We start from the raw sequence: 12,246 nt of genomic DNA on the forward strand, positions 1-12,246 counted from the left end.
CTAGCCACCAACCTGGCCTTATACTTGTGGGTTCCATCTGGCATCTCCTTCCTCTTAAACACCCACTTGCAACCTACAACCTTTCGGTCTCCTGGCCTTTATACCACTTCAAATACCTCCCTATTCACCAAGGATGAGAACTCACACTCCATGGCCTCAAACCATCTCTCTTACTCTTCCCTGGGATAGGTAAGAAGCTCCTGATAGCTCTCCGGCTCATCAGCCACAACAGTACACACTTTGACATTCTGCACCACAAAATGATCAAGTGGCCTTCTGACTCTCTTGAGTGCTCCTGGGGATTGTAATCTCTTTACACCCCCTATCATCCTCACGGTCACTACTTGTCTGCACCTCTGCATCTGCAGATGGCACTTTCACTAATTTTCTAGTAGTGGTGGGTGAGGTCTCTGTACTTGTGAGTTCCCTGCAGGTGCTAGGCTGGCCATCTGGCTTAACTTCTGGTGTTTCTACCCTCCAGTTCCAGTACTCCTTTCTCATTCATTGTACTCAAATTCCCTTTCCACCATTTCCACCCAGTTTTTGAATGTGGCAGCAGCCTGATTCTTTTCCCTGGGTGTGTAAGCATAGGAGTATCTGGTGTGCCTATTGACAATGACCATCAGATATCTACTATTGCCCACAGATTTAGTGAAGGGACCGGCCATATCAGCATGCACCATTTGGAAAGGTCTCTAGGTGATGCATTTGCTTTTCTTGGCAACAGGAAAAGCCTTTAGCTTTATCTTGCTGCACACAGAACAATCCAGATGATTCCTGCAGTCATTCAATTTCAGCCCAGAACAAACACTTCCCAGTTTCTCCATAGTGAAATGAGTGTGCCCCAGTACCCTATGAAAATAGTGTGCACATTGCTTACTGTAGCACGCTCTGCATGGTCATCTAAGAAATATAATTTATTGTACTTTCATGCTTTTGCACAAACCTGCCCCCCTTTAGTAATGACACATTCATTCCCCTCAAAATGTTGGGCATATCCATCTGTAGTCAGTGAGGACACACTGACCAGACAATTTTGCAATTGGGGAGCACACAACACATTTTCAAAGTTCTTAGCAAACCCAGAAAAACACACAGTCCCCATGTCCCTTATTTGTCTTGATCCCCCGTCAGCCAAACCCACAGAGTCTATACATGAGGGCTTGCAGTTCTTCAGCAAAGAATTCCTGTTAACTAAATGATGGGTTGCTCCACTGTTAACAAACCAAATATATCTGGCTTTAGTGGCGAGATGGGCTTGACAGTCACTGTTCTTCACTGTCGATACAACTCCCTTCCTGTTCCCAGGAGACTTGTGTTGATCCTTCTTTCTGTCAGCAGGTGAATTCTTGCAGTTCTTCTTGAGATGATCTGGCTGTCCGCAATTGTAGCATCTCCTGACTTTGCAAACAGCTGCACTGTCGGCTTGTTGAACTGCCTCTGATGGTGTGTTGCTGACCTTGATTCAGCATGTTGCCGTCTTTGAATGCCTTTCTCAAAATGCTGTCTTTGGCATTCCTCCAAGACATGTGTTGACACCAAGTCCATTGAGAGCTCACTCTCTGGAACCCCCTGTAAGCTGTGCAGTATATGACCAAATTCACTGGATAAGCTGCCTAGCAAGATGTATGCTTTTTGTTCTTTAGCCAACTTTATTTCTCTGTTTTCTATCTCTAGGAACAGATGTTGCATGGTGGACAGATGCTCTTTTGGAGACTGTCCCTTTTGCATCTTACAAGCATACAGTCTCTTGTTCTAGAGCATTTTCAACAGTGCAGAGTCAGATTGATGCACTTCTCTCAGTGCATTCCAAACCTCCTTGGCAGATATCTTATCACTTACATGGTCTAACTGACTGGGCTCTAGAGTGAGACATAACATAGCTCTGGCTCTTCTATCTTCTTCAGCACTTTTGACAGTTAAACCTTCTTCAATTACATTCCAGAGTCCTTCTCTTATTAGGACTGCCTTGGCAGAGACAGCCCATTGGCTGTAATTGGTGTCGTTTAACTTTGGGAACTTCACGAAATCCATGCTGGCAACTAAACAAACAAATGCTCGGCCTTGACAGCCTTCCACAGCGCTCGCTATCTGCTGAATATAAGAAAATGGCTGGCAGCTCAGTTCCTTAACTCTTTGCCTTCCAGCCCTCAGACAGTTTTAGCTGCTCTTCTGGATAACTGCTCACAGAACAGCTATTCACTCAAATGCACAGGCAGATCCTGAGGCGCACTCTGGGCCCATAACCCTTGGTAACAAGCCTTTTGATGTTATGCAGCGCGTGAGGCAACATATCAACGTTTCATGCCAGATTTTCCACCTTTGTGATTGTAGTCAGAAGCTTGTGAGCTGGAGAAATACCTCTCCCTTTTATGAGCAAAGAGACACTGTAATTTTCTCTCAGATGAGAGAGGTGCAAAACGACATGTTGCCTCACACGCTGCGTAACATCAAAAGCTTTTTAACTGCTATATCTTTGAATAGGATTTAGGCCATTGTGTTTTTATGGGTGCCTATTGAATAGTTTTATAAGGTGCCTCCCATCTGAAACTGGGAGAAAACGGGCAGAATTCAAATTAAGTGGCATCTTCTTGGCTGCTTTGTGAGCAGAAGGCTGGGATAAGTACAGTAGTCCTTCTGCCTGATCTATCACAGCTTCTCTTACTTTCTCTTTCAGAATCTGGTGACTCTTGAGAAGGTGAATTTCAAGAAGAAGGAGAGAGGGATCTGCCAGAACAAGAATAAAAGGCCTATGAGGCATCATGGATGAGAACTCTGCAATAGCATCCTCTTTGGGTAAGAGCATCTCTTGCACTGAATTGTTAGAGCCACTTTAGAAGTACAGTAGGTCCTTGTTATGTGCTGGGGTTTTGTTCCAGGACCCCTCGTGGATAACAAAAATCCGCGGATGCTCAAGTCCCATTGAATATAATGGCATAGCAAAATGGTGTCCCTTATATAAAATGGAAAATCAAGGTTTGCTATTTGGAATTTGGCATTTTTAAAAATATTTTCAATCCGTGGATGCTTGAATCTGTGGATAAGGAGGGCCAATTGTACAAGCATACCTCATTTAAAGCCTCCAACAAAGAAGTTCCTTCTGACAAAGTATTTTTAGACCTGTCTATCCCTCAACTTTCCTTCTTGTCCTCCATATTGCTGTTAACTGTTATCAAGTTGACTTCTACTTATGGTGACCCTATAGAATAAGAGACCTCCAAGTCACCCTGCCACCATGGCAACTACTTTTCCACGATGATGAGATTGTGTACTCCTGGGAGGCAAGAGGCCATATTGACAGCATCAGTGCTACTGACAGGGTCTCCCAGGTCAGACATGCTTTTTCAGAGGAGCCAAACAGTTACTGGGCAGCAGAAGTAGTGCGTGTATGAGAGAGAGATAAAAACAATAGTGGATGATCTCTTGTGAGACAATGGCAGTGGCACCATAGATAACACTTCTTAGTACTGTGCTGAAAGAGCATGGTAACCACCTTTTGAATGTCCTCCATGAACCTGGAATTTTTTTCAACAATACTGACATTAGTAGGATAGAGAAGGAGGGCTGAAGAAGCTGGGGTGTCAGGTTGCTACAGCTTGTCTACAATAAACAATGCAATAAAACTTAAACTGAGAAAGAATGGAATTCTACTCTAGTCAATCCTACTGTAACTGTGCATGTTTGCTTACAAAAGGCAAGTAAAGAGCAGCTGCCTTTAGAAACCTTTATTGAGTATGCGTGAACAGAAAAAAAGCTTAGATCTATAAATGTGGCCACCAAAATGGAAATCAAAAAAAGTGAAGGCTGGTGAAAGAAAAGTCATCCCTGGATGCCTTTTCAAAGAAATCTTTTAAGTGGCAACAGTATATGTGAAAGGGAAAATATATGTGAAAGGAGTTCTAATAGACCACAGATTGAACACGAGTCAGTAGTGTGATGCGGCAGCCAAAAAAGCCAATTTGACTCTTAGACTGGATCAATAGACATAAACAGTGGACCCTTGTTATACACTGGGGTTTGGTTCCAAGATCCCCTGTGTATAATAAAATCTATGTATGCTCAAGTCCCATTAAATATAAATGATATAGCAAAATGGTGTCCCTTATAAAAAATGGAAAATCAAGGTTTGATATTTGAAATTTATACTTTTTTGGAACATTTTCAAACCGTGTATGCTTGAATCCGTGTATAAAAAAATCTGTGTATAAGAAGGGCTGATTGTACTATCTAGGTCAAGGGAAGTAATAGTACCTCTCTATTCTGCTTTGGTCAGGCCTCACCTGGAATATTTTGTCCAGTTATGAGCACCACAATTCAAAAAGGATGTTGACGAATTGGAGCATGTCCAGAGGAGGTTGACCAAAATGGTGAAGGGTCTGGAAACCATGCCTTATGAGGAGGCTTCCTTATAGGGCAGGGTATGTTGATCCTGGAGAAGAGAAGGTTAAGAGGAGATATGATAGCCCTGTTTAACTATTTGAAGGAATGTCACATTGAGGAGGGAACGAGCTTGTTTTCTGCTGCTCCAGAGACTAGAATATGCAACAATGGCTGCAAGCTACAGAAAAAAGATATTCCACCTCAACATTAGGAGGAACCTCCTGAAAACAAGAGCTATTCGACAGTGGAACATTCTCCCTCGAAGTGTGGTGGAGTCTCCTTCTTTGGAAATATTTAACCAGAGGCTGGACAACCATTTATCAGTGTGTGTGTGCGCGCGCGCATGTTTTGATTGTGAGTTCCTCCATGGCAGGGGTTGGACTGTATGGCCCTTGTGGTCTCTTCCAACTCTATGATTCTATAGACAAGTAGGATGGACTAGAGGTCTGATTCATACCTCAAGAAAATACTATTTCAGACTACAACTCTCAGAATTCCTTTGGTTTCCGTTGAACATAATTAGTAGGAGTTAATACCGGTCTCCGTGGACCCAATATGATTTTCTGGGTGTCAATGAGCACAGGATCTACCTCTGGATGCTGTTCATTCTCTACTATTCTGTCCTTCACAACAAAAGTGTACATTTTTTAAAATCACATTCTCTCCTGCTCTCTTACAAGTTGTCTGTCTTCTTTCCAGGAGCTAATATACAGGAAATTGAGAATGAAGAAAAGCCAGGACAAATTTTATTGAAAAAAGACTGCAGTGAAGAGGACACAAAGCAGAACACAAAACCAGAGGTGAAACAGAAGAGAAGGAACAAAACCAGTTCCCAAAATGACTTCAATGAAATTCCAACCCAGGGAAAAATAGACAAAGGAAAGGAAAGTACCCTCTGCCTCCTGTGTGGGAAAAACTTTCGTTGGAAATCAAGCCTTGATCTTCATATGAGAACTCACACAGGAGAGAAACCATATAAATGCCTTGAGTGTGGAAGGAGCTTCAGTCTTAGCAAAAGCCTTGCTTCTCATCAAAGAATTCACACGGGGGAGAAGCCATTTCAATGTTTGGAGTGTGGAAGGAATTTTCGTTGGGCTGATTCCCTTGCATTGCACCAAAAAATTCACACAGGAGAGAAACCATTTAAATGTTTGGAGTGTGGAAAGAGCTTTATCACTAGCAAATACCTAACTTCTCATCAAATAATTCACACAGGTGAGAAACCCTTTAAATGCTTACAATGCGAAAAGAGTTTTAATAGGAGAGAGACCCTTATTTCACATCAAATAATTCACACAGGAGAAAAACCGTTCCAATGCCTTGAATGTGGAAAGAGGTTTAATCGGAGGGATGGCCTTAATTCACACCAAACTATCCACACAGGGGACAAACCATATAAATGTTCAGAGTGCGAAAAGAGCTTCAGCAAGAGCACAGACCTAATCTATCACCAAAGAATCCACACGGGAGAGAAACTTTACAAATGCCTGGACTGTGGAAAGAGTTTCAGTCAGATATCAATCCTCAGTACTCATCAAAGAATTCACACGGGCGAGAAACCATATAAGTGCTTAGAATGTGGAAAGAACTTCAGGCAGAAATCAAGCCTTGACCGACATGAAAGAATTCACACTGGAGAGATGCCCTATACATGTCCAGAATGTGGAAAGAAGTTCAGACAGAAATCAAGCCTTAGTTCACATCAAAGAACACACAGAGAAGAAAAGCCTTTCAGATGCATGCACTGTGAAAAGACTTTTAGATGGAGAACAAACCTCAGTTCACATCAAAGAATTCATACAGGAGAAAAACCATATCGGTGTCTGGAATGTGGTAAAAGCTTCAGTGGAAGTACCCGCCTTATTTCACATCAAAGAACCCATACAGTTTTAAAAGCAGTAACAATTCTTGGACCGTAGCAAATCAAACCTTAAAGAATTCACATAGTTAAGAAAGTATATTTCCCTTTGTAGTGTGGGGAATAGCCAGTGTGGTTTAGTGATCTGAGTGTTGGACTAGGACTCTGTAGAGACCAGGGTTCGATTCCCCACTCACCCATGAGTCACATTTTCTGAGCCTCAGGGGATGGCAATAGCAAACCCTTTTGGAAGAAACTTTTCAAGAAAACCCCATGATAGGTTTGCCTTAGGGTCACCGTAATTCAGAAATGACTTGAAGGCACACAACAACAATACAGGTAAAAATCAGCCAATTATAGTCCAGAATAAAAAGTTTAATTGTGTTAGATGTGGAAACCTCAGAGTTGAGTCCCAGTCCTTAATTCTTTCATGTTTAGGATTCCCCTGTTGCAGCTAAATTAGGTATTCTCAAATCCAGGAAACTTACGGTATTTATAAGATTGTTGGAGGGAGCACCAGTACTCATAGATACCTAAGTCCTAAAATTGAATCAAAAAGCCCCCTTCATAAGCTTATTGTTAAGATATGTTAGATATAAGATGAGTGGGCATCAGAATTAGCCTTTTTTGTGCTGGCTCTATACTTATAGAATGCTCTATTTTGGGAGGTACATGTGATTCCCTTGTAGCTGTTCTTAATAGGGCCTTAAAACCTGTTTCTTGCTGATTCTGCTTTTAATTGACTGTAAACCCACCTATTTGTTTCAAGTGCTTACTCTGTGAGCCCCTGGGGAGTTTGCCTCTAAAAGCAGTATAGAAATATTTTAAAATAATAAATCTGTATACCATATACGTGTACCATACCATCACTATTACATAAATGTGGGGGTTTCTGAACATACAGCACCAGTATGGCAGGGGTTGGAACCAAGCGTCCCTTCAGATGTTGCTGGGCTACAGCTCTGTTTTCCACACCATTCACTCTGCTTGCTGGGGATGATGGGCATTGTAATCTAGTCTAACAATGTCTGGAGGGCTGCATGATTCCCATCCTTGATATATAGCTTGGAATAGTTTGTTGTAATTGAGAAACTCCAGCTGGTTTTTTTTAAGATAGAGAATAGATGTTCACAATTGTTAACATTTGAAATAGAAATAAAATATATATGGCAGAAATCCATCCCTTTCTTAATGACAATACAGTTACTAATTGTTTTATGTGCCTATTTCACTGTTCTAGGTAATTTTCTTCCTCTCTTCACCTATATTCTGTTCCTTCCTTGCGAGGGAAGGACCATTTAAGGAAAAGCCATCACAGGTCTGGACACTGAAATTTATAGAGGAGAAATTTAAATAGAAGACACGGCACTCTTTCTTACTACAGCACACAGAGCACTTTATATCACTTTCACTGTCACAGCTACATCCTACAGAATCCTGGGATTTGTAGTTTGTTGAGGCATTAGTAATTTCTGACAAGGAATTCCAAGTACCTCTTCAAACTAAAAAACCCACAGGGTAGAATCATAGCAGGTAAAGGTAGCAAAGCTCTTTAATTGTGTAGTGTGAAAAAAAAACCATTGGAAGAACAAATAATCCTGGTAACGCAGTATGGCAACATATACCTCAGGTGCATGTATTTAAGCTTGTGGCTAAATCTCTGCTATAATGATTTTGCCCCTACTTACTATTCACAAGGAGAAGGTGAGCAACAGGCAGTCCCACACCACCACCACTACCCCACACAATCTAGCAGTGAAAGAAACTAGGAGTAGTCTTCTATGTAAAAACATAAAAAGTTGATTCATTTGTTTTGAAGGCTCTATAGAATCTGCTCTCTGAATATGGAGGAGAGAGAAGGAATAGCACACAAACTTAGACAACTGGTGCAGGAAGAGAGAGGGTGTCACTCAAACCAACAAAGAATAAATGGCATGAATACATGATGTGTCTAAATGTGTCCTGTGGAATGGATATTACAGCATGGTTGGGCAACTGTGTGAGGCCAGGGAGCCACGTTAGACCCCTAAGAGACCTTGGGGTCTGCGCCCCACCCTCTATTGGAAAAAACACAACAAATTATTTTTATCACCAAATGTCTTGCCATACCTTCTAGGGGCTGTGAAGGGCATTTCTGCCATGTTTTTAGCCACCCTGGTCCATGTTAGGCAAAAGACAGAGGCCTTTTCCCCAAAAGCATTTCTACAGTGGGCCCTTGGTATCCACTGGGTTTGGTTCCAGATTGTCCCGTGGATGCCCAAGTCCCATTAAATAGAATGACATAGTGAAATAGTGTCCTTTATATAAAATGGCAAAACTATGTTTTGCTTTCTGGAATGTATATATCTTTTAAAATATTTTCAAACTGTGAATGGTTAAATCCGTTGATAAAGAATCAGTGGATATGAAGGACAGACTGTAACTGTTTTGTTTTTAATGGCCTTTCCAAGATTTAAAATAGCTGGAGGGAACATGGCATAAAATCCCCCAGAGGGCATGGGGGGGGGATTTAGGCTTGCCATAACCCGGCTGCCCCCGTGAAATTCACGGATTGGAGTGTTTAAACCGTTTCCCGCCCATTTTGCCCTTTCAATCCCGGGTTCCTGCTGACTCCCGGCCAGATTTTAGCAATCTCCAATCAAGACTTTTGACTGACAAGCTCTGCCTGCCTGGAAGAAGGCAGGATTGGCTCCTTCCCCCATGGGACCCCCTTAGTCACGCCTCCCTCTCCTCCTCCTCCTCTTCAGTCAAGATGTCTGCCTCCAGGGAGAAGGAGAAGGAGCATGGCAGGGGCTTCCTGGTCTGGCAGCCTCCCTTGTCCCCCAGCCTCCCTCCTCCTCCTCCGTCCCCAAGGGCTCAGCACAAAGGCAAAAGGCTGGCACTAGGGACTCCCTTTAAAGTTAGTTGCTTTTTTGCCTTTCTTTTGGGGCTCCTCTCTGCTCTGCAGGTGGCTATGCTTTCTGGGAGAGAGGAGGAAGGGGGAAGGAGGAGGGAGGAAAAGCCCCACGCCAGTCTCTTTCCTCCATCGAAGGCAGCCTCCTCCTCCTCCTCCTCCTCCTCCTCTTCAGTCAAGATGTCTGCCTCCAGAGAGAAGTAGAAGGAGCATGGCAGGGGCTTCCTGGTCTGGCAGCCTCCCTCCTCCTCTGTCACCAAGGGCTCAGCACAAAAGCAGGCACTAGGGACTCCCTTTTACGTTTGTTGCTTTGCCTTTCCTTTGGGGCTCCACTCTGCTCTGCAGCTGGCTATGGTTTCTGGGAGGGAGAAAAAGCCCCAGGCGTCTGTCTCCTCCATCTAAGGCAGCCTCCTCTTCTTCCTCCTTCTCCTCCTTCTTTTCTCCCCCCTTCTTCTTTTCTTTCCTTCTCTTTTCCCTGGAGGACCCAGGGCTTGTTGTGTGTTTGCCTGATCCTGCAGTCCTATCCTTGCTTTTTATCCTTACTTTTTATAGACTGTCATTTGTTTATACTCTCTAATCTGCCTGTACATGAACCTATATTGTGTTTTGAATTGGAATTTTGTCATTGTGCTGGCCAAATGGCCGTAATAAAGTTGTTGTTGTTGTTGTTGTAATTATTATTATTATTATTTCCTCCTCTTCTTCCTCTTCTGTTGTAATTGTGTAGAGTTCCCTTGGCATAGTTTCTTCAAAGGAGGAGAGGATTGCCTTTACTTTCTCCTAAGAGGCTGAGAGAGTGTGGCTTGCCCAAGGTCTCCCACTGGGTTTGCAGGGCCATTCTGGCGCCTCCAATTCTCTAGCCACCAACCAGCCCCCTCTTCTTCCCCCCTTCTTCTTTTCTTTCCTCCTCTTCCCCTCTTCCTCCTCTTCTATTGTTGTTATTGCTATTGTGTGCCTTCAACTCCTTTCTGACTTATGGCAGCCCTGCCTGGATGTGGAAATTGTAGTTTGCAGAATGGCTGTGGCACCAGAGACTTAGAACTGAAAAGCACTTCAAGACCACAATAAGGCAAACCTATCCTGGGGTTTCTTAGCAAGATTTTATTCTGAAGAGGTTTGCTGCCTGACCTATCATCTCTCCTTGAGGCTGAGAGAGTGGAGAGTAGGACTTGCCCATACTCTATTTGTTAATTCCAACCTTTTGGACCTTCTAGTATTGTCATTATGATTCTTCACATAATGGTCTACCTTTCAGGATTACACTTATCAAGAATGTTCACACATATTAAAACATTCTATGCTAACAAATTGGACACACAAGTAGAGTAACAACCAAAATCTACTATGCAGTGATACCTGTATAGTACCAACCACAATGCACAAAATATATCATGCAAGCTTTCAAAGCTCCACTGACATCTTCATCAGGCAAAAGTGTTAAAAATCCAACAGAAGCAAGCAAGCAAGAAAGAAAAAATGATAGTGTAAATGTGCTATGTGTGTGTGTGTTTTAGAATTGGGTGTGTGTGTGTGGTCAGAAAGGGAATTACATTCCTGACATCTGTCCAGGAATAATGTCAAAATGTCCTCCATTTTGATCATGCCTAAGAAACATGCATTTAGATTAACATTTTTTAAAAAATCACCAATTTTTTTGCATGTCCTCCATTTTTAGAAATGTTGTCCTACATTTTAAAATGTTGTCCTACTCTTGTCCTACATTTGTCCCGGTTTAGAGGTCCTGACTTATGGCAACCCTAGGGGGATTGGACCCCCAAGAGCCACAAAAACAGTCTCATGGGCCACCCTTTGCCTGTCATTTTAGAGAGATATACCAGCTAGTAACTACTGTGTATAAGATGCTAGGGCTGCTAACTCTGAGAACAGTTTGGAGTGAAAAACCATTCAGTTGCAAAGGCAACTGAGAGGTTTCAACTCTAAATTGTTAGTTGCAAAGGCAACTGAGAGGCTGGAAGGCTGCATTAGCCCCTCAATAGACCTTGGAGGACTGCACCCTTTGCAAATAATAAAAAATAATACATTTAGTCCCCAAATGCCCAAACACCCTTTAGGAGGCCATGTTGAAGATGGAGAGTTCACTACCCTCCAAGGCAATGTCTGCATAGAGGAAAGGAAACATTCTTTCCAATTCCTGCACTGACCTATTTCAATGACTCACAGTGCCAAAACAGGCGAAATGGCCCCAATATGCATTCCAGGTCAATTCTCTGGATTATAGAGAGTCTACATTTGCTCCCAATCGGGCCGGAAACTTTGGAGAATCCACTGATTGTGTGGAGAGAAGACTTCAAGTGGAGACATTCTGGGCTGGGCAAGCTGCTGACCTTTTCCCAACTATAAATCCCCCCATAGCACTATCACTTTGCACGGTTCTTCCAGTGCATAGTACGTTTTACTGGGATTATGTATATGTGCCTTCAAGTCTCCTGGCAGTTTACAGCAACCGGATTAATTGCATAGGGTTTTCTTAGGCAATTAATATTCAGAAGTGGTTTTGTCATTTGTCAGTTCCTTCCTCTGAAATATAGTTTACGGCATCTGGTATCCAGTGGAGATCACCCATCGAAGTACTGACCTGCTTACTTTCCAATACTAGACAGGCTCTCTTGCTTTTAGGATATTTAGGTTGAATAGGAGCTATACACCAGGCTCAGTATAGTCAGTGGGATTTTAAAGCGAGAAAATATGGGGCCATTTCACACTACACAGTTGTAGCACTATGATTCCTCTTTAAGTACCATTGCTGCATCCTGTGCCATCCTGGGAATTGTAGATTCAGAATGCAGTAAGGTAGTATATCTCAGCCTTTTGTCTTCTAAATGTTTAGTGTTTGGCTTCCCAGGTTTTTGCTCAGATCCACTCTGATGTGGGCGCTACAGCTGAGATGGCTAAATGTCACACCTGGATATTCTCTCTCTCTCTCTCTGCAGGCCTCAGTCTGTCATAATCTGGCCCTTCACTTCACTCCAGAAACTTCCCCCACTTAAGATCTTATACGTCCTTCAAGCATTATATGTCAAATATTGAAACCTGAGAAGAGGTGGGAAATAAAATAATAATAATAATAATAATAATAATAATAATAAGATCTAGC

At 42.6% G+C, this 12,246-nt stretch overlaps 1 protein-coding gene across 8 annotated transcripts in view; it reads left to right on the forward strand.

Annotated features, from left to right (window-relative positions):
• LOC121924282 (gastrula zinc finger protein XlCGF52.1-like) overlaps nt 1-7,489 on the forward strand; it is a 21,899-nt gene extending 14,410 nt beyond the window's left edge. For 7 of the 8 annotated variants that reach the window (XM_042455608.1, XM_042455603.1, XM_042455607.1 and 4 more), the window contains 2 exons: nt 2,678-2,796; nt 5,080-7,489. In XM_042455608.1, the coding sequence (XP_042311542.1) occupies nt 2,763-2,796; nt 5,080-6,299 (1,254 nt within the window). In that variant the 5' untranslated portion in view covers nt 2,678-2,762 and the 3' untranslated portion in view covers nt 6,300-7,489. Of the gene's footprint in view, nt 1-1,966; nt 2,797-5,079 lie in introns of those variants that run through there. The other variant, XM_042455601.1, reaches the window with a different exon arrangement.
• The last annotated feature ends 4,757 nt before the right edge of the window (nt 7,490-12,246 follow it).

This window comes from Sceloporus undulatus, chromosome 2 (genome assembly GCF_019175285.1).
Source record: "Sceloporus undulatus isolate JIND9_A2432 ecotype Alabama chromosome 2, SceUnd_v1.1, whole genome shotgun sequence".
In the NCBI taxonomy this organism is placed as follows: domain Eukaryota; kingdom Metazoa; phylum Chordata; class Lepidosauria; order Squamata; family Phrynosomatidae; genus Sceloporus; species Sceloporus undulatus.